The sequence below is a fragment of the Chenopodium album genome, chromosome 21 (genome assembly GCF_948465745.1).
Source record: "Chenopodium album chromosome 21, dcCheAlbu1.1, whole genome shotgun sequence".
Lineage (NCBI taxonomy): Eukaryota > Viridiplantae > Streptophyta > Magnoliopsida > Caryophyllales > Amaranthaceae > Chenopodium > Chenopodium album.
Genome location: NC_137854.1, coordinates 2,961,810 through 2,989,710, shown reverse-complemented (window position 1 = coordinate 2,989,710; position 27,901 = coordinate 2,961,810). Strand labels below are relative to the sequence as shown.

Sequence of the window (27,901 nt, the reverse complement as noted above, 5' to 3'; positions counted from 1 at the left end):
GTTTATAAGAAAAAGAAAATTGTTAATAATAATAATGAGTAGGGAACAAGAAATTATATGCATAAAGATTAGGTATGAACAAGTCACCGAAACTTTATCCGTCGCAGACATGATTATAGTACAGAGAAGAGTAGGGAATTACTCGTACGTGAGAAATGTAAAGGGGAAAACAAGAAGGCACTATTTACATATGTAAAGCACTTAAGAACATGAATCCCAGTCACCTTTCTGCCTTTTACGGTACTGTTCCAGATTTCTGATGAACTGATTACCATTGAACTGTCAGCTAAGCATGGTTGGATGACCTGTTTGAAGCATCCTTTTGATCATATCCATCCCAAACGTAGTATCTGATGAGCTGAATGAAATAGAATTACATTAGTACAGTCTATTAGTCATGATATTTGGTGACCTGTGAACATGAATAACAAGAATCGGAAAGAACTGAATACAGAGATGATAAGATTTACTGTACTGCTCTACACATACAGTTAAGAATTAAGTTTTTCAGATTTGGGTTGTTGTGTCCAACATGGATATGCATCGAAGTGTTAGACTTGACTTCATGTTTAATTGTATACAAGAATACAACTCATCCAATCAATTGCATTTCTCACTAGCATTTTGAAGACAATTTTGGTAGGGGAAAAAAAGTATGAACACGTTCAAGCTCTTCGGGAGAAAAACCAACAAGTCTCTTTTAAGGCAGCAAAGGAACAACATACACATTACAGGTAATCAGCTTCGAACCATATTTACGACATACTACTTCACATTATAAAGTTAATGCAGGAACAAAAACAACAAAATAAGAACATAAAAAGCATGGAATAGAAAAACAGCTAGCATTTAAACAAATCCTGAACAACAGAAAACACAAAGTGGATTCTCATTGAGAGATTGAACATGAAAACATGAGAGTAACTGGAAAGGGTACAGATGCCACACCTTGGGATAGTAATCTCATAGGGAAATGAGATTCCTTCACGACTCGGAATGGGAGGAATATGATCCTTTTTCTCATTTACAAATTTTATTATTTGAAAGAGAACCTCCCGAAGTGACACTTCAATTGCAGCCCTACGAGCACTTCTCTCCTCAGATGCACCCTCTGAATCATTCATAACAGGTTAAAAACAGGGGATATCTCTAGGAGCAAACACAATCATGCAAGCATGCTAACAAACTAACCAGAGTCTATAACTTTGGAGTGATGAGATTTGCTAGAGGTTGGTTTGTGATGTTGAGCAACATTCAGATTGATGTACCATTGTTCCCAATACAGACGTTCAACTTTGTTTGAGAACCATATCGCCTTGTTGCTCTTCACTTCGTAGAAAGACAAACATATCTGTACAGCACCATTTAAACCAAAAAAGCTAAGGCCTTGGGATTTATGTAGAATGAAAAGGACACCTAAGACACACCATATCAACAACATTGACAAAGCCACATATACCAAGGTGGTAAGATTACCTATGACATACTATATTACTATATCAACAACATTGACAAAGCCACACATACAGAGGAGTAATGACATGCTCACTAAGATGTGCTCACCCCCCCCCCCCCCTCCCCCCCACACCCAAACCCACACATGGAACAGTTGTCTATGAATTTTGTGATTTAAACTAGTAATCTGATAACTTTCCAGACAAAGACAGTATAATATAAACAATGATTTCTTTTCAGGGAACTCTACCATTTACTTCAACAACCACCAAATCATTATACTTTAGATAGAAAGTCAATTCAATCCTGAAATTTAAGCCCAACATTTGACCAGGAGGATAAAATAAAAAAAGCCAAATGCGGAAAAAAAAATCCATTAAAAAAAATGGTTTAACATACGAGGAGGGCGGGTAGTATTGTGAAAAGCACATAGAAGTGAGTCAAGTGACCCAGATATTATAATGATATAACAAGAAGACCAAATTAAGATGCCTTCAATGTACAATCATAGCACACAAGATTCATATACTAAAATTAGACAAATATCAAGTGAAAACTAAAGATTACATGTATGAGAAGTCAGCACTAAACCTCACCTGACTTTTTTTATTAGGGTGCTTCTCTACCCAAGAAATGAACTGATCAATCTTCTCATCTATCTTCTTTTCCAGTTCCACATCTCCACATTGGACCTACAAAAATATTATTAAGTGATTCAACTGCTTGGGTAACATTAGAGAACTTTGCAGTAAACATGCTGTATCCATGTGTCCAGAAAGATTTCAATGGATGAGTTTGCAAAAACCAAAGGAACAATCAATCTAAATATAACAGATATAGCAGTATTGTAAGAGTGACTGCCACAGAAGATATGGAATCTACAGCTAAAAACGTCTAAATTTGTAACCATCATCTACAATTACTTAATACTCAAAGAGACAACTCACGTATGTAATGTCAAAAAGTTCCAAATCAACATCTTTTGGCCGCACAAGGCCCAGAGCCCTGTGGAACATAACTGTATGTAGTATACCTGCATATAATTTCAGTGAATAATTAGCTCATGAGTTGAGATGAAAAAGAAAACAGCTCGGTAAAACATGCCAAGTTTTCAAGAGAATAATTGAATTGCAATCATCATATCAAAACGACCAACTTGAACCAATTACCATTGCACTAGTATAAAAGTTCATTTGAAAAAAAAAAAGATGACCAAATAAAATCCACATTTCTTATCATCTTCAAGTAAACTCAATATAGCAACAAACCAACTAAATTTCAAGATACACAGACAAGCTGTGTCAAGGTGTGCAATGCAGTTTGGATGTGACAATTAAACTCGTAAGTCGTAACCTTAGTCAATAATTCGAAAATACATTGCGAAAACAAACTCAATTTTAGTGTTGAGATTACAATAGGAGTCAAGTTCAGATTTTAGGACTTAGAGATAACTAGGGCAAATCAAATTCCAACAAACAAGGAACGGAGTATACTAAAATTTAACTACAAATCAGCGAAAAAGCTATCAAATTAATAATCATAGACAATCAAAACATATCTAATCCAAAATTATTTGACAAATTGTAAATTGATTGCAATAACAAGTTAATATAATCATCAGCAAACCATAATTATCATAAAAAAAAAATGCCAATTACAGAGAAAAAGGGGTAATTTTACATCGCAAAACTTCTCTAATTTCAAAATGCTCTACTTCCTGCAACAAAAAAATCATAAAAATTCAAAAACAATAGATAATTGAAGAAGAAATTAGAAAACAAAGAGTAAAATTAAAGATGCAAACCAATTCTTTGAGTTGGCAGACTTCGCAATTCATTTGGACTTAGAAATTGGAATTGAAATCCGATTGATGTGAGGTATTCTTAAAGAACCCTTAAACACCGAAAATTGAACCGTAATTCTCCTATTCTTCGATTGCAGGACAATTTTGATTGGTTTAGAGAGGAAGAGAGGTACAGAGGGCAAAGCAATTGATTGTGGAAAAAGGAGAACTAGTGATGATTGGAAGTTTACCAGTTTGGTAACCTGGTAATTGTGGTAAAGTAAGTTGATGGTCAATCAAAGATTGATATTGGATTATTGGAGATATTAAGATAATACAATTAATTACGTTTTACGCCTTCTCAAACACTTTACGGAGATATTAGGATCATACGGAGTCAATCAATTAGCATAAATCAATGATACAAATCCTTTGTTTGATTCTTTTATACGTATTTGTTAAATTTAGATGTCGTATGACTTTTTTTTTATTAATAAATTGATTTATTTACATACAATAATTAGGAGAACCGAGAAGTGTTCTATCATTTCCGAATCCAAACATCTTGAGCTTCTCGCAATCACTTCTTCCACTGTCTTCCAACAAATATAATTTGCACATCCATCTCCGTTTGCCATAGCTCCTTACATGCATTCACCACATCACGATACAAATTAAGAAAACCATCATAAGCATGTAACATATGAATAGCATTAGCACAATTAGAATATAAGACGGTATGGTGGTAGTAGATGATGCTGCATCAAAAATTTCAGCCCCTCCTTATTGTCATTGGTATCACTAGGAGAAATTGGAAGTAGGTTTTTGGGAGAACGCCTGATAGTCGACAAGTTAGAAGCAAATGTACGAGATGATCTAGGTTTCGATACAATATAGGAAACTTTAAGGCGAACCTTCCCCTTTAAACCCTATCCTATATCGATATATTTACCATTTTGACTTACCTTTGTTAGCCACGTGGAAAGCTGCTTCCGACCACGTGGTTTTTCACCGCCACTTGCTATGCCAGCTATGTGGACCGATATGTGGCACCAGCTTGGTTATATTTTCCTATAGATACCCAAGCATAATTCACTTCTAAGGTACAATTTTATCTCTATAAAAACCTCTCTCTCTCATCTCCTTTTCTTACTCAACATATTATTGACTTTAGCATCGGAGTGGTTATCTTCAGATAAACCTCCGGGTTAGCTAATCCACATTAACTATGTAGGTATCCAGTTGGACAATAAACCTTTACCGACCCCAGACGTCAGTTTCGAATCTCACCTGAACCAACAAGGAAATCATCAAAAGAGTTGGGCAACGGAGGGATAGACCTTTAATAACATCAACAAGATGAGAAGGGAAGGCTAAGGATAGTTTAATAAGCACCACCCATTGTCATTAGCTAAGTCTTACAGGAAATAATTACTCTCATTTGAGGATAAAGGGCCATAGGCATACTCTCCAAGGGCACCCTCCCTTGTCCAATTATCAGACCACACATTAACAACTTTCCTATATGAAATTTTATTTGTTTAGACCTTATTTGGCACATACAAATTCTTAAATGAACCTGGTTCACACTAATTTATCGTGGACCATTAATATTATAGAAACTATGGTTGTTTTATAAATAAAAAAAAAGGTCACTATAATAAAAATAAGGTCACTATGTTAAAAAAAAAAGTCATTTTGGTAATATATAGGCTATAAGAGGTTAATTTTTTGATGAAATATTTTATATACTGGTCAATATGAATAATAAAGGTCACTATGTTAAAATTAGGGTCATAACGTCGTATTCAAGTTCACTATAATATTAAATGTTATACAAGTTTTAATAAAGGTTACTATGTTAAAAATAAGGTTACTATGTTAAATATAAGGGTTACTATGTTCAATATATTGTCAGTTACGTGTGTATAAATCTCGGGTCCACAATAATATTATTGTGGACCAGGTCCACGCAAGTCTTTTTGTGCTGCACTTCGTATGGGATTATTTAACCTAAACTCATTTTCTCTAAACAAAATGATTTTTGTACAAATAATTTCAATTTAACAAAAATAAGATAAAGAGTGTTAATTAAACTAACAGAGTAATCTACATTGGTACCTAATCTTTCCTTAAAAAAAAAAAAAAAAAAAAAAAGGTATCTAATCTACCTATCATCAATAAGGCCTTAGATAGATTGTCGGACTGGGCCTGGGCTTGGGCCACAGCCCAGCCTCTTCGGGACTCTATTTTGGCTTTTCATTTACTCAATGAACCAAAACAAAATTTCCCGAAAATACAAAGAAATCTAAAACGACGCCGTTCCTAGTCATGCTACTGCTATTCTCTGTAACTTGGCAAATTAATTTTCTAATTCTGTTTCCGAAATTAAATACTCGTATTTATCGTTCCGAAGAAGAAACCCGCGAATTGGTTTGAATCATCGTAGCTTTCATCAGAATTAGGTCAGTTCCAACAAATTGTAGATTTTATCATTTAATTTCATAAATAAATGTAATCTTAATTCTATCAATATTTTGGTAAAATTCCTCTTTTAATTGCCAGTTTAATCAATTCGATTGTTTTGGAATGCATCGATGAATTTTAGACGTTTCCAAAACCCTAATTCATACTCCGCATTAAATTCTGATCATCGACGTGTTTGTTGTGCTAGCTTTAATTCAGTTGATTAATTTTGGGCATTGTTAAGATGAATGTTTGATTAAGTTGTGCTTTGAAGCTAATTTAAGAGTGTTAACTTCCAAGGCGAAACTACCTAATTATTGGGGTAAGAACCATTTGTATTAGTCTTTATTTGAGGTGTTCTAGGTTAGTTTGGGTGAGGATTGCAAAGTTAGTTATTGAACACTTAGATTTAGTAGTTGCATTGATGATTCTGTCTCGCTTTGTCCTAAAATTGTCTCATATCTTTAACTCGCTTTTAAAGAGTTGGTTCATTTGGAAAGCATATAGGGTTCTTTTTTTGTCTTTGTACGATTGCACTTTGGTTATTAAGGGAGGGAAATATACCGTCAAAGGAATGGGTCAAATTCAATGTGACATTCATTTTAAAAATATGGGGCAATTTTAGTGAGACGGAGGGAGTATATAACCTATACTAACTAGAGCATATTATCCAAAATTTTCTACTTAGAACTTGAATTTCAACCCCAATCATGTTGTTATACATCGAATCATGGAATCAATAGCCAAGATTTGATGTATTGTCAAATAATTTGCATATGCATGCTTTGGTCTCCTAGCTACTAGCTCATGCCTTGAAATTTGTGCGTGTGCATGTTACTTGTATTGTGTGGACTGAAAGAATTGTTTAGCATGTACTGATGTAAATGATCAAATTTCTCAAGATGCAACATGTATGCCTAGGAACAAAAGGCAATTGCTTATCAGAAACCCTTGTTCCTTTAGAAGTGATGGATACATAGAAGTAGACTGTCCTTTCTTTTGCAGTCTGTTGAATGGGTTTGCCTAACTGCCTAAGTGTCCCTGTTGGATCTTGGATGATCGACAATATTTGAATGCTCTTAGCACAAATAAGGCCACTTTTTTAGTGCAATTATTTTTAAATGTTTGATCACCACCTTTGATCAATGCTCTGTAGTGGATTCAGTCACTGCTTAACTGGTGTGATAAACGCTTAGTTGGGGTTGAGAGCCCTGTAGGAATGGCACTGAATCCCTATTTTTTGAACTTATTAACCCGAATTGATTAACTATCTATAGGGAACCGAACTCCATATTTTCAAGATATCGTTGCTCCACTTAATTGTGCATTTGTGCTGGGATGATAGATTTTGTTGTGGTTTTCTTAGAATCTAAGCAAAGAGTCTAATTATTTGGTGTCTTTGAATTAACTTTTGACTCAGGAAGTATAGGATGGTGTCTTCATGCTTTTAATCACACACATCCACACTAAGCCAAACACAATGTTATTCATTCCATCTTTTGTTTTGTAACAGTCAAACTGATTTATTGAATTGAATAGTGTTTAAAAAATGTCTAATTCATATTTAGTTCTATTGGCATATAATATTGGTATATAGGTTCATTTCTTTGATTCTCATGAATAGATGTCGTTTGGATGCCTTAAATTAAGATAAGCCTAGGAAATTCTTAGTTTGGCTGCTGTACTAATTAGTAATTACCAGAACCGAAACAGAACTCAACTGGTACTAACCATTTACACAGCCATTTCATTTTACCATAATTTTTGAACTGGAAGGCACATAAACATCAGCAAATTCTTTTATCATATGGATGTAAAGAATGTTCTTGACAATGAGGCTTTTTGTCACATACTGAGCACTTAGAATTTCTCTGATACAACTGAAAGAACACAGGTAAAGGTTGTGCACCAGCAAGATACAGTGTCCATTTTTTAATTAGTTTCGGTTGTTTCAGCATTAGCTTGTCCAAGGATCTAATCGTCTTTCCTCTTTTAGAGTGAGTTCCATTGATCCTTTCTATAGAAGCGAGCCTTATTTTCATTTTTTGTAGTTAAATTTAAGTGCTTTAGTACAACAACAGGGCGTTGTTAATTTGTTACATCAGCTCTTTTGTACAGGCTTTCCGGCTTCTACCTTAACTTGTATCTTTCATGTTCTCGAATGTTGCCCTCCGTTGGGCAAATTTTAAGTTAAAAATAAATAAAATTTCTTGTGGTACCTCCATGCACTATAGAGAAGTTGCCTGGAAGTTATTTATTTCTTCTCCTAGCTAGGCTTTGAGTTTTTGGGTTCAATAATCCTCAGACGGCTCATATTATGTTGTTCAAGTTTAATTCGGATAGTTTTCTTAAGAATATGTATATTTGTAGAATGTTTGCTTAAGAATTGATTAAGGAGTGTTCCAATATCTAGCTAGGTATGCTTTCTTGGCACGAAGCTTAGCCAGTACGGAGTATTATTTTTGTGCGGTATTGATTTGAAGTGTGGATTACTGGATATGCCATTTCATTTCAGATAAGGTATAGACAATCCAGCAGTATGATGACTTTATTTCCTTTATTTTCTTTGGTAGATCCCAGGGCAATAATTATGCTTGGACTAATATTGTTTGAAAGATGGCACATCTCCAAGACTCTAAGTTGATTCATCATCTACCAAATTGTGGGTTCTGCTACTACATGCTGTCTAGTGAATAATGAGGTACTTCATGCAAATTTTATTCTTTTCTATTTATAGAAATTCTATTTAACCTTGTGGATAATCCAAAACCAAAAGAAATGAAGATTTTTTTTGTTTGCATATGCATTTGATTGCTCTGATTTTGATCGTGAAATTATGCTTGGTTCATGTTGTATTATTCACATCCTATACATTGGTATTGCGAGTCATGATTATCGTACATAACTGTTATGTGTTGGTGGAATGGGGAATTTATTTACTTTATTATTTTTTTTTTAAAAAAATTTGAAATGAGTTAAGTTTTGAACCTAAGCCAAATCAAGACATTCTCAACATTTTCCTTAAAACTTAGCACTTACTGACAATATTTATGTGGAAACTTCTACTGCATGGATAATAATCAGACTAGGGAACAACCAATGTTGTTCAGATTTTTCTTGTAAAAGGAGAGTCATTTGTTAAAACAATGACCATAGTGGTTAATTTTGACTGTTCTTCCTCCACTTTACTAGGTCCTAAAAAGAATCATCATGCACCATAGTATTTTACAATGATATCTATTTTAAAATGACATGTTGCCTAGGAATGTACCCAAGGTCACATGTCATGTTACTAGGGAATTTTTTCATGGATCAACGTTTCATCTTCTTTTTGCCCCATAATGTTGGTTGGGATCTTCAAACCAAGGCAAATTTAGCTTAGCTCGTGATGCTGATTAATTTACATAAAAAGCCCTGTTTCTGTGCAGATTCCTCTGTTATAATGGACCAAATCTAATCTTGGTAGTAGAGTGTTCATATATTAGTTGATTTTGGTTGGGATCTTCAACAAATAAGCTAGATCAGTTAACATATTTTTTTAAGGGAAACTTTATTATTAATTTTATTATCACCAAAGCCTGAGTAAAATTGCAAATTCCCAGATATATATGCATCAAATCTAATCTTGGTCCAAGAAATTTTGATGGGAGGGCATCCATAGAATGTCACTAGAAATTCTTTGTCTTAGAACCCCATCACATTCATATTTCACTTCACTTTTTTTAAAAAAAAATAAAAAATATGTCCCTCTCCCTATTAGTCCCTCCAATTAAGATGAATCCACATGCTAAAACTTTGTTCAGAGACATGATCTTGTGGTACCCTGCAGGAGAAAGGATCTTGTCCATTTTTTTGCTTTTTTGTCAGTTTGAATCCCCCACTTGAAGTTCCCATGTTGAATGACCTATCCTTGTCTCTTTATGTTTTGATATTGGCTAAGTGGGTCCATGGAATTTCTAGCTAACCAAACAAGAATTATTCATAGATTTGGTTTCTTGGAATATGCCTGTTTGCTGTGTTAAAAGCCACATTCTAATATATACTCAACTTTCATGTAGAAACTTGTCATTAGGATGCTAATAGAAGTGAGAATCCCTTAGAACCAAATTCCTCTGCTTGGAGTCTCCAGTTGGAAGACTATATCCATGCCATAAGTATTATTGCATCCCTTTTGGTATGCAGAGTAGTTTGCCTATTAACCCATTTTAAGCATCATATTGATGAACCAGTGAAATCATGTTCTATGATGTTACTGATGTACTATAATGTTATTACTTCTATCTGAATTTAGTTGTCATATTACTTGTTTAAAGTATACCGTGTTAACATGATAATTAATTGTAGATAGAGTGAGTACTTGATCACGAAGTCTAGCTTCATCTATTCTTAATTGTACTTGAGAATAGAACATGAGAACACTGAAAGCATGTACAATGATGTTTGTTTGGGTAAGTTTAAGCAAGAATGCGTGTGACCCTAGCTAAATGCCAATTTCAAATGATGATGAAGAATGTTTGCTTGTGTATTTGAATGATTGAAGCATCTTTAAGGGTGTCCTACTCCGAGAGGGGGCCACTTTGGCTAGGTGGATAGTGCCTTCCACTCACTCACAAATCAATTATTGGGTCCACAATACAACTGAATGAGCGAGTACTCGATGCATGGCAGTCTAGTCTTTTCATATAGGTAGGCAGCCACTATCTCACCAATCAATGTCTCTAGTAATCCTATACGACTAGTACAAGTATATGTTTTCTATCTTGTAGTAGCTTCTGTAGTCTCAAACTTGAGAGTTTAAATTTGTAGTTATCGTTTCTAACTTAGCTTGTTAATCCTATACTTGTAATCCGTATTTGTCTAACAGTTGAACAACTAATATTACGAGAATACAATATAGTGTTCTTACCTTTCTAATAATTTCTCTTTTCTAGATGATAGAAAGAAAAATTCAGTTCATAACAGTTAGACAACTGAGAAGACTTTATATTGTTCTTACCCTCAGAATAATTCCTTGTTCTTAGATGGTAGAAAGAAAAACTCAGCTAGTAATTAACAGTTAGACAGCAAACACTGCTAGAGAGATTTATAGTACAATGTTATTACTCTCCTAATATATCTCTTTCATAGATGATACGAAATATTTAGTTCATTAGCAGGAATAATGGAATTAAGGGGAAAATTTAGGGGAAGGGAGGTTTGGGAAGATTTAATTTAGAAAGATAGATGAATATATTTTGGGGGTTAGTTGTGGTAGTGAAAAACAATTTTATTCCTCACATCATTTGGGAACCAAGGACTTCCTTCACTTTCAATTTTTTTAATTTTTTTTTCTCTCCCTTTTTTCCTTTTGAACATTCTGTAGCTTTAAAAAAAATTAAAAAAAAATTGTTTATGATATTTTATTGGAAATTTTGAATAGTTGAAACTTAACATTAATCCTCATTTTTAACATGCTATGAGTATTATATTTATGTTTAGCCTTTAGTCCATTTCAATAATAGTAGATAGAAAGCATATATATCACCGGCCATGAAAGATGTTTTGAAAATGAATTGGCATCATTGGTTGAGTCTAACTTAAATGTTTTAACTGATTGTTTATGTTTTTATATTTTGATGCTCACTAGCAAGTAGTAACCCTAAAATAATCGTCTTCCAAATCGATCCCTTTCATGGATGACAACTAAATTGAGAAGAATTTGTTTTTGGCTATAATATAGTAAAAGAACAAGTTTGCTACTCGATCTGAATTTGTTCTACTAGTTTGTGCCGTAAAATTATCCATGAGAGCTAAACTCAATCAACCATCCATTAAAGGTGATGTTTGGCTATACTAAAACAAAACAAATTTGCTACTCCAAAGTTGACAAAGTATAACTTTAGATTGTCCCTTGATTATAGGATTACCTTTTGCTGTTTATGAAAGAATGGTATAATTGAATGAAGTAAAAGTAGAAAAGTAAACATGTTGCCTTTCTTAATTTTAAAATTCTTGATTAGCCTGTTAGGAAAGACCTTAAATAATTTACACAAAACAACACATATTTTGATTTGCGGTGTTTTAATTTGATTCAACATTGCTACCAATCACTAAATAGTTACAAAGTACATAAGTAATATCGATATAAACACACCGAAAAATGTCTCACTCCCTCCTATCCTTGTGAAGCGTCTAATGATGATAATTACTTGCTTTTGTTTATTTTAATGTGTCATAAGCTTTAGTTAGAGGTTTGAATGTATTAGAAAAAGCTTAGACTGAAAAGGATTTTAAGGTTAAAAACGATAAAAAGAGTAGAAGAGGAATCAAGGTTTGAACTAAGAGTGAGAATTGTTTGTGATTATGTGTGAATTGATAAAGGGGTTAGGAAGAAACTTTTTTACAATGAAGTAAAAGTAGAATAGTAAGGATAGAAAAGTAAAAATTTTGCTAGCTTACATTTAATAAAAAATCTAAATTCACCTTCGATGTTAAAAGCAACTTTTACTCTACACAAAACAACTAATCTAATTCGAGCTGTGTAGTTTTGATTTACCATTGCTAAGAAAAACATACTACGGAGTATTGTATAAGGGACGATACATATACATTTACATATACATTAATACAGGGAACCCACCGGAGCCGTAGCGAAAGCGAGTCTTCATAGTGCAATTGTCACTGCTTATGGACCCGAACCTGGGTGTTTGTTGATAGCTTGGAGGATTATACGTATGACATATACATAGACATATGCTTGTATACAGTATATTGTACACCTACCATCTTAGGAAGAAGAATAACATAACCTAGCTTGAGTCATAGTGAGTGAAATGAAATAGGGGCAGGAGCATGGCACATAGTGACAACAAAATGTCACACCCATCTAAACAGTAGTGTAAGCTCGATTGTAAAACCCTAGAAAATCAAAGCTTTTCCATTTGCCGGGTAAGGGGAGACTAATGGCTGTGCTTTTTAAGGACCTACAATAATAACAATGGAATTAGGTAACTCGTAATAATCATTCATCTCTAATTCTCTTTCACACATTCGTGTCATCAGCAATAATAGAATTTTAGGTTAACAGTCACTATTTTTAACTTTGTCCTTAATAAGTACTAGTGTAGTGTAATTTTGTGGTCTAATTTTTGACCTAAAAACTTTTCCTTCTTTTTACTATATTGAGTCATGTGATCACGCATTTACTGTTTGAACAAGTATTCATATGTGTGACAATTTGATTATTCACTATTTTCATCTCATGTCATCTCATTTTGATCTCAAATCATATTACCTTATAAAGTTTCTGTTTATAGACTTGGTTACTACAGTGCTTTAAAGTTGGATTAACTCTTTAAGTGATTATGATCCTCATATTTAATATTTTCTGTTGGATAATACTGTTTGGATGAAGTAGGAATTTTAATTTGGATTTTGTGATCTTTAATCGGCCCCTTAGTTACTATTGTTGCTTGCCTTGCTTTGCACTACTAATAGTTCATCAAGCGTGTTAAGTATGTGAGATCTCAAGTACTTGTATTACGGATTATACTTGCCTTTTCTTAGTTTATGTTATAGAACTAGACCTATTGATCCTTCAATCACAACACATCGATCCCATGGTTATGGATATGATAGTTCAGAAGAAAGGATATGAGAAACACCTATACATAATGCTCATATATAGTAGACGACTTAGGGTGCTCTAAATAAAATTAGTTCCCTGTTTTTATCTTAACAGTGCAAGTTAACCGATACACTTAATCGAAGGCATCTCGGTTTGAGTCTAGTACTGTATGACAAGTTTGAGCCTAGTAATTGCAATTGAATTTTATGATTAGTTTGATGAGCCATATTGTTGCATGGCCTGGGTGTGTGGCATTAGTCCTCACTTATTGTACACTAATCAAGTAAATATTATATTGTTTGTGTAAGACTGTATAAAATATAGTTTTACGTGTTAAATCTATGACAAAGCAAGCAAAATGGATGCAAAATTGCAAATAATAGTATCGCATCCACATATAGTTATGATGATATGGCAGTTTTTTTTGGTATGTCACCTAAATATGATTCTACGATATATTAATAAATTATTACTGTATTAAATTAGGGAGTAGTAAGATGGGGTTAGAGATGATGATAATGATAAAATAAGAAAGAGAGAGATTCGAGAGGGAAGGAGGGAAGAAAAGAATCTTATAGGGGAGTGTGAAGAATAGGGCCAGAGATAAAGCTGATTTTAAATAAATAAAAAAAAAAAAAAGACATGCACACAGAATGTTATACATACTACAGTAGCAATAGAGATTAGAGAGAGTGAGAGGATAAGTAAAGTGGGTGAGTGAGTGAGTGAGTGAGTGAGTGAGTGAGTGGGGTGCCGCTGCATACAAAATAGGACTAACTAAAGGGGGCGGTAGCCCGGGGATCGAGGGGGACCCCCCCTTCCTCTTACTCTGACGGCTAACCCACCCGCCCCCGGCCCCGTCACTCTCTCTCCTGCCCGTATTGCCCGTACTATTTCACCATACATCTCACTATGTGATTTCACTAGCTAATTACTACTTTTACTAGTACTACTTTTTTTAAAGAAATTATTCAGTCAAGTTTATAATACTGTCCAAAGGATATACTACCTCCGTTACAGGTATTGTGCAACGATTAGACATTTTCCCTCTTTACTTTATGTCAAATCGTTGCACATAACCTGTAACGGAGGTAGTAAGAGAAATATAGAGTACATATGAAAATATGATTTTTGTTTTTTAAAAAAAAATTAATTTGTTGACGTTTTTTTTAATTAGGGAGGTATGGAGTACAATGAAAATCTATTATGAATTTGTATTTGACTTATTTATCTCATTGAATTGTATCTAACAATCACACAATGTTGAATTAAGTGTTTCTATTATTTTAATCACAGGCTGCAAGCGGGTAATCAAATCGAGTTCAATTAGCATCATTCAATTTGGATCGCTTTCAAATAATGATCATTCGCTTCAATGTTCACAGAATATTTAGAATATCACAAGTCAGGTTAGTTTTATCTTATTTACCCCATCTAAATTATACTCCGTATGAAATTAGAACAGTATATACAAGTACAATTTTCAAATATTAAGGATATACTACCTCCGTTAACTATTACTCCCTCCGTCCCAAAAAGAACGACCCATTTGGGTTGATTAAGCGGGTATTAAGGAAGTTAAGTAAAAAGAAGTAAAAATATATTGGAAAGATAAATTTACATGGGGTTTGTAAAAAAATAGAGAGAGAAAGTAATAAAATAACATGGAAAATTAAATTTTTATATGGGGAAGCTATTTTTGCACAAATATTGTAGCAAATTGGTGGGTATTTTTGCAAATGGGTCATTCTTTTTGGGACAAAGTTTTGGCCAAATGAGTCGTTCTTTTTGGGACGGAGGGAGTATTTGCAACATATATTATAAATGGATGCTAACTATTATGTGCAACAAATGTGTTTTTTTTTTTTTTTTTTTAGGTTATCATTTCTCTCTATCTCTTTGCTCATCACATGCACCCAACTTTTTCTCTCTCTATTTTACACTCATAAACAAATTTTGCCTAGGAGTCCGCAAACACGCCCTTTGTTTAACACTCCATACTCCGCATTAAAAAATAATGTAACAAGAAAAGAAAAATAACGGGGAGAATAAGCAAGGGAAATAATGCAAAAGTTGAAAATGACATAAATAAGGTCCAAAATAGAGAAAAAGTGGAAAGAAGAGCTTATCTCAGTGACTTCCCCACATTCTCTCTAATGTCGCATTCCATGCTACCCGTCTCGTCCCTAAAATATCCCAATATCTGCCACTCCGGACGGCACGCGCGCTCAGTTTTGGGTTGTGCTTTACCCAGAACAACTATCCCTTTTTCTTCCTTATCAAAGTTTGAACGCACAGTAATTTTTATTCTACTGTACTTCTATACTTCATCAAAAAGGACGTTAGTTTGTTTATTATGTTGCTACACTTTTCTTTCATTCAATGAATTTCAGAATTCTAAGGTTTCTATCAAATTGATGTTTAACTGCTGACATCACTTACTCATGGACTAATTTGGGAATAATACAGTAACAGACTAACAGTGAATAATTCAGGTTAAAGATTTTGAAAACTGATGGGTATAATTAAAAGCAAACATCTGTTTCACATTAAACTTTGTCCTAATTAAATAGGTTAAAGTGTTGTAATACAGTGTACTTTATAGCTAGCTCTAACCTCATATGGATTTTTTAATAGGTTTTGATAATACAGCTATTGTTTGGTAGTAAATTAAGTCTTTATGGATAAGTTTTGAGCAACTTGATTGTTTGCAATGTGATCCATGTTGGTTCGTTGCCAATATGGTTGCAATATTTGTCTTGTAAAAGTAGGATGTTTACGTGTTTTTATTTATTTTATTATCAATGGGAGAGAAAATACGGGGTTTATTAGGGATCGATAATTGAAATATCTATATCATGAATTGACCTTTGCAAGTGTTGAACACCCACCCTCGTTTTATCTTTTGTAAATAATTGATCGAAAGAAAATCTAAAAAAAAAAAAATTCACACCAAATACCCAAAAGAGTAGAATATATACTTGGTATATTATGTCCCTATTGTCAATTATATACAATTAATCTAACTTTATTTTTTATAAAAAATAGAAATCAATTTAGCAACTCAAATTGTGAACAAAATTGAAAGGAGTTTGAATAAACCTTGTTATTAACCTTAATTTGGACGTAATATATATTCATGAATCTGAACTTTTATTTGAATCTATTACCTTTTACAAATTTGCTAAATTTAATTTTTTTTTTTAATAAAGTAAAAATAAGGTGAACAAATCATGATCCTAATACCCTCTTTGCAAACATGACTACACAACAATTAATAATAGATCTTCCTTTCAAGGTTAAGGACTTGATTAAGGACCTTAGAGTTAGCGGGTGATATCTTTGAATACCTAAATTTAATAAAAGTTTGCACCCTCCTTTCTTTGAAACAATGGTGTCATAACATAGTTTAATCTATCTGGATCTTTCTGTATCATATCTTTAGTCTAATGTCATTGATCACGTCCTCTTAAAAAATGTTTGGTGTTAAATGTACCACATACATAATCATACCGTTGTTGGTTGTTGCTATTCAAAAGAGATTTCACTAACTTTGCTTATGTCACTAAGTCTTCTCATCTCAAGTATTAGAACCGTTGCCTTATGCCCCTTTTTATTTCTCGAATTGGATTTTGAAAAGTATGAGGAGCTCTGTTTTGGATTTTACGTAAAACTATTGTTTAGACAATATTTTCATGTGTTTTTTATAATGTCTGTAGGTCATAGAGTAAAGAATTGTGGGAATTAATTGTATTCATAATAGTTCTATTCGTTTAAGTGGATGTCATTTTCATGTAAGTATGCCCCATAATAATAAAAATATAATAAAGTTTAATGGTCTATTAATTAGGCCAGTTTTGAGGCTCATGCAACACTTGTTCATGAAATATGACTCTTCCATAGGTTTAGTTGGCTCTAGGGAAACCTAGCTAGCTAGCATGCATGTAGCTGAATTTCATGATTGTTATAAAACTTTAGGCATCAACAACCACATAAATTTAACTTCAAATGGTTCATTTCATCATGAATTACTAGCGTACCAGTGTTTGTGGGCACATCACACGTGTTTACATGGTCACAAATAGACCTACATATACTAAATCAATTACTACAATAGAGTATACCTTGATTGATTAATTTTGGAGGATAAAATACTCGTTAATTTTCGAGATGAACCTATAAGATCCTGAATATATATCCTTAGGATTAAACTGTCCGATCTTTAAGAGTGTTTTATCATTTCTCGGGATTATTTTAATGTTCTGATGTAATTATATCATTTGATCATGTTAATATATGATGCATTATGGTAATGCAAATGGAAGCTAAGGGGCTCCATTTGTGGCATAAGTCTCGGCTAGGCTAGCAACTGTATAATCACTTTACACGTAGCTGCACATGATAAGCTCTTTAATAATTATCTCCCTTCCTTCCTTTCTCTCTCCCCCACCTTGAAACTGTAATCATTACCTTTGAATGGCATCTGCAAGAATGGAAACTCCAATGACTCTAACAAAGATTATTCTTTTGGTAAAATTGATTGCATCATGTTTAATTAATTAAATATCGTCATTATTATTTCTTCATAATCCTACTCCTACTCGCCACTTCCTAAACCTTTTTTTCGTCTGTTTATTGGACAGTTGGTGCTAGTGCTTAGATAATTGCAAAGGAATATAATTAGTTCAGTGTTTCATAAACTAATTATTAGGAAAATCACATTTTCTTTTGATTCTCTTATTTGGAGATTTTCCTCTTCAATCTTTATTCTTAATATGATCTACTTTCATCTCTTATAATCCTCTTTTTTAAGCATGGTGTTACTACTATATCTTGCTCCATATATAAAGTATAAAGTCGAAAGTCCTAAATGGATCTGTTGACAAAAAGCACACACATTTCTTCCGTGTACGATAATTGGATATTTTAGAAACTAATGATAAAAACATTAGTGTATACGTCATTTGGTTTAAATTTGTCTTGTGAATCTGTACATTGCTGAAATTATATATTTTAGTTTTATTTGTTTGTATGAGGTGCAAAGGGTAGTAGAACGTTACAATGTGTATGGGGATTTTAACCTATGCTGCTATGCATACTTTTTAATAGGGCATAATTGTGCTAGTATTAGTGAAAGGTTGCAATTACTGTAGTAAATTATAGCTCTTATACCTAACTAAGGAAGGGGTAAAAAAGAAAAGTAACCTTAAGAAAGAAACTAGTAACAGAAGTTGCAACACTTGCTAGGGCAATAGGATTGGCCAATTGAGGTAAAAACTACTTGAAATGTGAAACAAATGGTAGTTAACTAGTACAGTTCTTGGTTAATGTTTCTACTGTATGTAGTCATCCAAAATCATGAGAGTAATCATGATATGTTTTTAATCAAAATATTGTTTTACAACATTAAAAATGCAAGTAAAGGCAGCTAGATGACAGATTAAGGAAAAAGGACAAATAAAATTCCATACACTACCCTCCAAAAACCTAACCATATTTCAAAATTAAATCCAAATCAACTTTAGGTTTATTTTAATTGCAACAACCAAAAAGCAAGTTTCATCATGTATATATTTATCTGTCCAACTAAAGCTTCCCCCACTAGCCCTTTTATCTTCCTTGCCATCTTTTCTTTTCCAACTCACAAACCAATCTCAAAACCAGTCAAATTGAACTTGCAAAAACCCAAACTTTCCCATCTCTTTCTTCTCCTTAACAAGTAATAACACATAGAAACAAAAACTCATCTTTGCTTTTGCTTTTCCACTTTGCTAACTTGATCTCAAAAAAGACTCAATTTCCTTGTTATTATACCATCTTTTACACTAAATTTAAGGAAAAAAATTCATCAAAAGGGAGTTAAAAGAGATGATCCAAGAACTATTGGGAGGTAGTAGTGCTCCTACAAGTTTTTTAGGTGAGAGAAAGATTTCCATTCCTTTCTCTTCTCCTCCTTCAACTACTTGCCCTTCTACCACACCAATTCTTACTACTACTTCCATTGCAACAACTGCATCAACCGCAACTTTGGCTAATTCGCAAAGTGGTGGTGGTAATAATAACAATAACAACAACAGCTCAGAGGCTAACGCTAGCCAGCAAAATCTGAGGTGTCCAAGATGCGACTCCACAAACACCAAGTTCTGTTACTACAACAACTACAACCTCACCCAACCTCGACACTTCTGCAAGACGTGTCGGAGGTACTGGACAAAGGGTGGGACTCTTCGTAACGTTCCCATCGGAGGTGGTTGTCGTAAGAACAAGAGCACAACGGTAAGTGGGTCATCTACTCCCTCTGGGTTAGTGAAGTCATCCTCAAATGCCATGGCTAAGGCCAAGGCAACTTTATCATCCGAGTTGCTAGTCAGTGGAAATCCGGGTTTTCTTGGAAGTGGGTTGTTGGATCATCTTCACCATCATCCAGATCTTCAGTCAGGTTGCTCAAACCCTATTCTTTGGCCTTCACTTCAACCAAACTCTCATATCTTATCCTTGCTTCGGGGTTCAAACCAATTCCATAACCCTAACCCTAACCCTAACCCTAACCCAATATCAAGTGGTTTTAGTCATGTTAAAACTGAGGGTGGTGCTACTACTACCACCAATATCGGGTTGGATTCATATGGTAATGGATCTCAATCTGGAATCGGGTCTTTCCAAAGAAACAACAACCAACACCAAGTAAATGGGTTCTCATCTGGGGTTGTTCCAGATTTCATGCAAAATAATGGGGGCAATAGCAATATTTTAGAGTTGTATCAAAGGCTAAAATCATCATCAAATTACAATTATTGTGGTAATGAAAATCAAGGGACGGTTATTTTAGGCAATATGGTGGGTTCAGCATCTCCGTCTTCGCCTATGCATTCGACTATTTTGGATTCGGCACCAGTTGGAGGAGGGGAGCATAATTATGGAGGTTATAGCTTCATGAGTTCTCCTGCAATGTCTGGTTGGTCTGATTATCCAATAGCACCTGTTAATGGTGCATATCCTTGAAACTGTATACATATATATATGGGCTAGTTTAATCTTTGCCTTTTACTTTGTTCTTCTTGTTGTTTTTTTGGGGGGTGTTTCTGTAATTTCATTTTTTTTCTTCTTTTTCTATGAGCTGCCTTTTGCTTATTGTTTCTCTTCATTGTAGTTAGTTTGGGGTTTGAGGTATATGGTGAATTATATGGCTAATCACTCCTTTTGATCTTTGTAATGTTGTTCTTGTTTTATACTTCTATGTAAGCTTTAATTAACTTGTACTTTTGATCTTTTGCTCAGAAGTTGAATGTCCTGCCCTTGAAAAACTATGCATGTTTTAGGGTTGTGCTGAAATTGTTTATAAATGTATCAAACCTACTACTATATTCTTAGGTTGAATGACTGTATTAAATTGCATGAACTTTTCAAATTTTCTTGGTTTTTCTAACCTTAACCAACTTACTTCAAGATATTGGTCGAGTTGATCCTCTTTTCTTTTGTTTCGATTTCGATGAATACGGTGTCGTTTTTGCTTGTCATGGTAGTTAAAGTTGTTCAGTTAAGCTTCAAGTTGAGCAGCAGTTTGCCTAAGTAAGTAAAAATCATGCATAATCCAATTTCATAGCAATAGTAAACGGTTTTCTAATACCTGTATGGGGAATGGGTAAGTAAATAATTCAACAGCTAGAGTCTAACACAGTGAAGTTTGTCATATTATATACTACACTTACTAGGGTTCTGCAGCTAGGAACTATGAGAATCTGCACTGATTTTCTCCTTAGATTCTCCATATCTTGAGGCTCTATAATTTATGCATTTTTGTCTCCCATTCGCATACTTAAATGTGTCATTTTGTGAAGGTCAACTAATATACGGAGTATGTTATCTGATCTCTCAAGTTTAAACATTTTTTTTTGAATAAACAAGCCTTGCAAATATTCTGCATGCTAGATTATTATCCACCAACTTTTGTTTAATTTGAATGGGAGAAATTAGTGCTTAATTGGCATAAAAACTTCAGGAAATAAAGAAAGTTAGTTTTGAGTGATACAAGTTCTACATCCCAACCATTAATAGGCTAGGAGTTCATTTTCTTCAATCCACGATCCTTGATTTAAATGCTTGATTTGGGTATTTCTGGTTTTATTATGCTTGGCCATTTTTACCCGGATAAGATTAATTTAACATACATGGTGCCTTCATTTAAGGTTTTGTTGTTGTTGTTGTTGTTGTGTGTGTGTGTGTGTGTGTTGGTGGGGGGGGGGGGGGGGGGGGGATAGACCTTGAGTTTAGGTCACTTGGACTTTGAAGGCGCAGCAACTGTTTTCGGCAGTCATGCACGGCCTTGATCTTAGTTTTCTGCCTTTGGACTAGGGTTTCGCCATGGAATGGAGTTCAGTTTTCCTTTCCTTGCCATCTCTTGTTTGGAGTTGTTTTTGAAAGTGGATAAGGATAACCAAGCTGTTCTGTCTTGGTTTCTTGAATCCCATCAACTTTATCTTTAGGTTCCTGATTAAATGAGGCTATATATAAATATATAATCGCGTCTGTTTGGATCTTTTAGCTATGGTGTTGATTAATAATATAGTCTTTCCATATGGAACATTTCATGCATGATTTTCATTAATATACAAATACTTGTTAGAACTTGTTTATCTTACTACATACCTTGTAATTAAGTACACCACTACACACCATTTATTTTTCACCATCCTCCGTTCTAGCTAATTAACCTATCCATAACCATCAAATCCTAGAACAATAGCCGTCCGAAGAAAAAAATACTAGTCGCCATGACCATGGCCTCAGATCATAGTTTAATGTGTGAGTTTCTATATCTATAGTATGGCACAAACAATCTAGTATTGTTTAAAGTTATCATCAAGAGGTGATCCGAATTCGGGTATGTGATTAGAGTGAGGCTTTTTAATGGACATCTTTAGAGAGTGGTTATCTTGAGACAGAATGCATGAAAAAAAAAAAAATCATGTCCTTTCAGATAATAAGGTTGAAGAAGCTATTTTTAAAAGTGTGGATGTGAATTGCATCTTTAATCACTATAATAGCCAATTAGCAAATAGCTATGTTCCCTCTAATGGACTTTAGCTGGTGGTTTTAAGATTTTAAGTAGTGTTTAAGGCCCATTTAAGCTCTGAACTCTTTCATCCATTTTTGTTTATCTAAAGATAGTTGCAACACTTTCCTTATTGCAACACTTTCTTGTAAAATCATGCATTGTCTTTCACATCTACTTTCCTATGAAAATAACTACAATGTTAGTATTCCGATTCACTACCCTATCACATCTACTCCTAAAACTCCATGAGAATGCTAACGTTGAGATTATTTCGGGACAAAGATAGCATAATATTAAGATTTGGGGTCATGATTGTGTGGAATCTATATAGAACAAGAGAAGACATAGTTTGAGATCATCATGTGAACTATATTTAGATTTTAGCATAAATTTGCACAAAAGGACTAGAATGTCATTATAAAGACTTAAACATTATTGCTATCTTGCATATAATGGGAATTTTTTTTCCCCAAAGGAGATACATGGATGATGAGTACAATTTTTGCTTCATATTGTAAGCTTGTTTACCTAATTTAAAGTCAGTCACACCCTCGTGACTGTTTTTTTCTTTAGGGAAAATAAATAAATACAGAAACTAAGTCTATTATTTAGCAACCTTTCCACACTTCAGAACATTTGAAGGGATTAAATTTTCTGTCCTTACGCTATATTCATCATTCCACACCCTGAAATAAGCTTGCTGCCCTAAGTACTGTCTGTGCCATATTGCTGATCTTAAATTCCACATTCCCTTGTTGTCTAGAGATGCTAACACTGCTGTCCATGAGTTTTGATACACCTGCATAATTTCGACAAAACATAACGTGTTTTAAGCTTACTACGACCTATATGATTGAGAGTAGTAATAATATATTTATAAGCTTTAGTTTTGTTTACCTGGATAGTGCTTCTCCAAACAGCATCAACCAAATTGTATTTTTTCCTCATGTTTGGATTCCATTCATCTGCACCAAATCTGAAATATTCGTGGTATATTAGGATCAAGATTTCTAGTTAAGCAGTTGTAATAAAATTAATAGTAGAGAGGATATAAGCTTACGCGACAACAAAGAAGTTATGGCCATCAAGATGCCAAGACTGAGTGGTATCTTCGTTGTTTTGGAAGATGATTTCAACATAATCATGAAGAGCCAAGTCATAAACAGTGGTGCCAAGGGTCATAGGGCCGGGTGTGGGTTTGTCCCTACTCGTTTTAAGGTTGAAAACACCGGGAATGTTGTAATGGTCAGCCAGTTTTAGTGGTGTGCTTGGATTCACATAAGAGACATTATTAATTCCATAATATCTCTTTTTCAATCCATTTACATTGATCTTTCCCGCCGAATTTCCCAAAATGACTGTCTTAGTGATTTCGATTCCTCCATAACGGTAGGCTCCTTGAGGGTTCGGTCTTGCAGCATTAGCAGTAAGATTCCATCTAAATGACACAGAAAAATAAGCCTAATTGTTAAAGATTGTGTTTCATTATGACTGATTACAGAGCATATTTGTAATTACTAGTTCATAATTTCAAAGATTTGAAGGTAGGTTACCTGAAAGTTCTGGCTTGCTTCATAGACCAGTGAACCTGATAAGTAGGACCGACAGGTAAAGGACTGGAAGCACTGACTTTTGAATTCTTATAACGTAGGATTGCAGTAGCTGTGCGAGTCTTCTTCATGAATCGAGTTGAAGTGACAATGTAATAGTCCTTGATAGCGCCGTTAAGGGTCACCAAAACTGACATGGATTGGCCTGGATGAACGTCAAGTGACTCGTAAATTTCTTGGAGAACATGAGAACCCTCAACCTCAACCAGCTTCATTGTATGCCCCTGTATCCTGATGTTGATTGAAGCCATGATCCCCACATTCGACACTCGTAACAGGTATGTTTTTCTTGCTTTACCGGTGAAGATTGTACCACTAGGCACCCCATTGATAAGTAGGCCATCAGGCGTTGGCATACCAATTCCATTGTCCAACTTATATTTCAGCATGTTTGCTACCCCATTTGTGAACTAATATTCATGATTAATCATAGAAAACAATACTGTATTAGAGTTTAAGTATTACAAGTCTTTTTTCTCCTCATTAGAAATTGGTCGAATTAGAGTTTACAAACCTGAGGTCCAGTATGGAACCAATCTCCAACAAGGAGGGTGAATTCCTTAGCTGGAACAGGGTAAGGTAGGGCAATAACAGGTCTTCTATGAATATTGAACGCACCATAACCTCCGTCAGCTCGATGCATACCCGTGGAAGGGAAGTACATATAGGTACCAATTTGATCCTTGGCTTGCATCCTGTATGTCCAACTCGAGTGTGGTGGAATGGGACAGTTAGTTCCAAGTACCCCGTCTTCCCACGAGTTCTTTCTTTGCCAAACCCCATTCCTACATGTTTAGAAGACTTAGTTAACAAGAGTTATGTACATCAATTTAGATGAAAAATTGGTTATTTCATGTCGGGTTTAGGAATTTTTAGAAATCATTGTTCAAAACATAAGCTTAGAGAAGTTAGGTCCTTGAAATACTTTATACTTACCAAGTTATTAGGAATGGTTCTGCCAAATTATTATGGATTGTGATATAGAGATTGTCATTAGTGTCGCAGTCTAATGTTGGACCAGGAAATTTTCCATTTATAAGAATAACCTGCAATTGAAAGCAGATAATATCAGTAAAAGTTAGCTAAGTTGATGGCCTAGATTTTTTTAATTAATTCGAAACTTTAGGATGGTTGATGCTGAAAAAACTAGAGTAATTAATGACGTTGATGCTTTAACTAGGAATAATGAATATCAAGTAAATTTGGTGGTGTGAAAATGCTAACTTACCCGTTCACGATCTCCAAGAGGAGATCTAATTCCATATGTTACGTTCCAATCAAAATATTTATATGGACTATCTGCATAAATTGTGAAAATATTTGACAAAGCTAGAACTCCGAGGAGAATAGAAAATAATTCTATTCGTCCCATGTTATAACCTGCCAAGAAAAATAGAAAGTACGAGTAATTAACAATATAATTAGTTAAAATCATCAAGTAACTAAAGCCACATACTAATCTACTAACTCTTTTTTTTTTTTTTTTTTTTTTTTTTTTTTTTAAGTGAATTAAGAAAAACTCAAGTGATACTGCATAGGTGAATTTTCACTTACTTAGACGACATTTAAGCTTTCCATTTTCAAAATAAAAAATCACTGATCTTTTAATTTATGGCAACCAAACAACAACCAAAGCAACACTACAAATTCGATTAACACTAAGTAAGAAAACTAAGAAAAGTAATTCCACGTACTTACATAAACATATGAAAATTATTGGCAAACAACGTAGAAAACACTATACATTACCTAAGTATTGAGGAGTTTAACTAAATCCCCAAATTTGTACGAGAAAGATATGTTGAAGAAGATTATAGATGAATTACAATTGTGTAGTCCCAAACCTCCCTTATATAATTTGATTGAACTAAGCAAATTTTAAGCACGCTGGATTTAATTAGCGGTGTCAGAGATCTATTGCGGCGCACTTCATGCTAGATGCTAAATTGCCACTTTCTTGCTTGAAGTGTTACTCACTAGATCTCATTATTATATTTTCTTCTCATTAAATTCCTTTCGGTATATGCTATTTGAAAATTTAACTCCCTCCATTTCTTAGTACTCGTATTTTGTATCATTTAACCTTTTTTATAGTCTGAGTAACAGTGTAAAAAGTTACTTGTATTACTGTATGTATTAATAAAGTACACATTCGAACATTATTAATAAATTTTCTTTAATGATAATTATTTTTTATAAAGAGTATATAATTATCAATAAATGATTACGGTTTCTCTGTTCGATCAAATGAATAACTTAAATTGAGCAAACATAAAGGAAACGAAGCGTGTTTTAGTTTGTATCGAGTATATTTTATCAAAATTGATATTTTCGTTTGCATAAGGTTGTAGTTTAAGTTTACTTAATTTACCGTACATATGATGCGAGGAATTAAATGAGATGCGTCGATGGTGGAAGAAGATGAGAAAAGCGAGAGAAGCGGAGCTGAAAACAAGAAGTAAGTCATTTAATTTTAATAACAAAGTCAACTATTATATGTCATTTAATTTCTGTTGGAAGGACATATAATAAGCAAGTCGATTAAATGCTCGTAATCCTTAAATTACTAATGCATTATTAGCATCTTTCAAGAAATTAGCAACTCATACAGTACACGAAATGAAGATTTAAGTTTGAATTTGATGATATAATTGCTATCTCATTATCCCAATTAGGAAATCACATGGTACGGTATTAATGTGATCTTACTTAACACATGCGTTTACAGAGTAAATTGCAGGATTATGGATTAATCATTTCTTAAGTATTGTCTTACCTAGCTCTTGTACTCTTCCATTTTTAAATATCTAATGGAGTAATAGTTATTGTAGCAACATGAATCCAATAGAAAACAGAGATGACAAAACAGAGATGAATTTTCACTTTTTGGGTAAGAGAGATTCAAAGATGTAATAGTTTAGATATGATTGAACAAAAAGTTTATATAGTAAGATGAAAGTGGATAATTGTGAACATAAGTTGTGCTGTACTTAAAATGGAATAATGTAAAATTGAGTTAGACTTCGTTGAACATATTAAAATAGAATAGTATGTAAATCTATGACATAAGAAGGTACTCCCTCAATCCCTTAATACAATGTCTCTTTCTCTTTATTATGTGAGGAATAAATGCTCAAAAGAGGCATTGTATTAAGGGATGGGGGGAGTATTGATTATGAACAACGGGGGCAAATTCTCTACCTCTAATAGATTGGATATTTAATGATTCCAATAATGTCTATTCGTATTAAATTGTGCTTAAATCTTACTGTAACCTTTTAGTACTAAAATGCTTCTTTATTGGTAGTACTACCAAATAGCTTTGTTGGTACCATTAAACTTCTTTGTTGGTATTAAGATGGTATTGTACCATCTAAGTACTAAAATTTAATACCAACAGACATTATTAAAAAGTCATAAAAAAAACACAAGTTATTAGAAGCTGAGAAATCCTCATAGCATAGGTGATACAAAGAAACCATTTATCATGATAAGCTTTTGCTATCATCTCTTAATTACTTTACAAATAATGACAGTTGCATAAATTCAATTGTAAATCATCCTCCTGCTTGCTATTTCACTCATGCAAAAAAATGTGAAATTAATGGATCTGTATTTTTATTAGTAAAAAAAGAAATCTAATCGATTTTATTCAAACAAGAATAAGCAGTTATTTCTTACTTTGGGTGGCCTAGTTTGTGACTCTTAAGAGGTGTAATTACAAAGTCTTCGTGGTTTGTTCAAAAACAAAAAAGGAAAAAAAAAATACTTTGTGGTTTGTTCTTTACTTTCGTGTAGATTTGATGAGCTGAGTACAGCCAACACAATAACCTCCCTTCAGGAACAGGAAGGCCCAACAACTTGGGCTTTTTGTATGGATTAGAAAGCAACATATGTTGGGTCATTTTTTGAGCATTTTTTGTACT

General features: G+C 33.7%; 3 protein-coding genes across 3 annotated transcripts; 1 reads left to right on the top strand and 2 right to left on the bottom strand.

The window, feature by feature from the left end:
• Positions 1–35: 35 nt before the first annotated feature.
• On the bottom strand, positions 36–3,526 carry LOC145602250 (autophagy-related protein 101-like). The gene is made up of 7 exons (XM_081658427.1): positions 3,260–3,526; positions 3,136–3,172; positions 2,403–2,488; positions 2,052–2,147; positions 1,192–1,351; positions 949–1,111; positions 36–358 (listed from the first exon to the last, which is right to left on the bottom strand). The coding sequence occupies exons 1-7, from the start codon at positions 3,290–3,292 to the stop codon at positions 283–285; spliced, it is 651 nt and encodes a 216-aa protein (XP_081514553.1). The 5' UTR covers positions 3,293–3,526; the 3' UTR covers positions 36–282.
• Positions 3,527–18,930: 15,404 nt separating this feature from the next.
• LOC145601904 (uncharacterized) lies at positions 18,931–20,569 on the top strand. The gene has a single exon (XM_081657989.1). It carries the CDS (start codon positions 19,179–19,181, stop codon positions 20,310–20,312), a length of 1,134 nt encoding a protein of 377 aa, XP_081514115.1. The 5' UTR covers positions 18,931–19,178; the 3' UTR covers positions 20,313–20,569.
• Positions 20,570–22,969: 2,400 nt separating this feature from the next.
• On the bottom strand, positions 22,970–25,347 carry LOC145601854 (L-ascorbate oxidase homolog). The gene is made up of 7 exons (XM_081657932.1): positions 25,204–25,347; positions 24,912–25,021; positions 24,486–24,760; positions 23,919–24,369; positions 23,426–23,803; positions 23,263–23,341; positions 22,970–23,164 (listed from the first exon to the last, which is right to left on the bottom strand). The coding sequence occupies exons 1-7, from the start codon at positions 25,345–25,347 to the stop codon at positions 22,970–22,972; spliced, it is 1,632 nt and encodes a 543-aa protein (XP_081514058.1).
• Between the last annotated feature and the right edge of the window lie 2,554 nt (positions 25,348–27,901).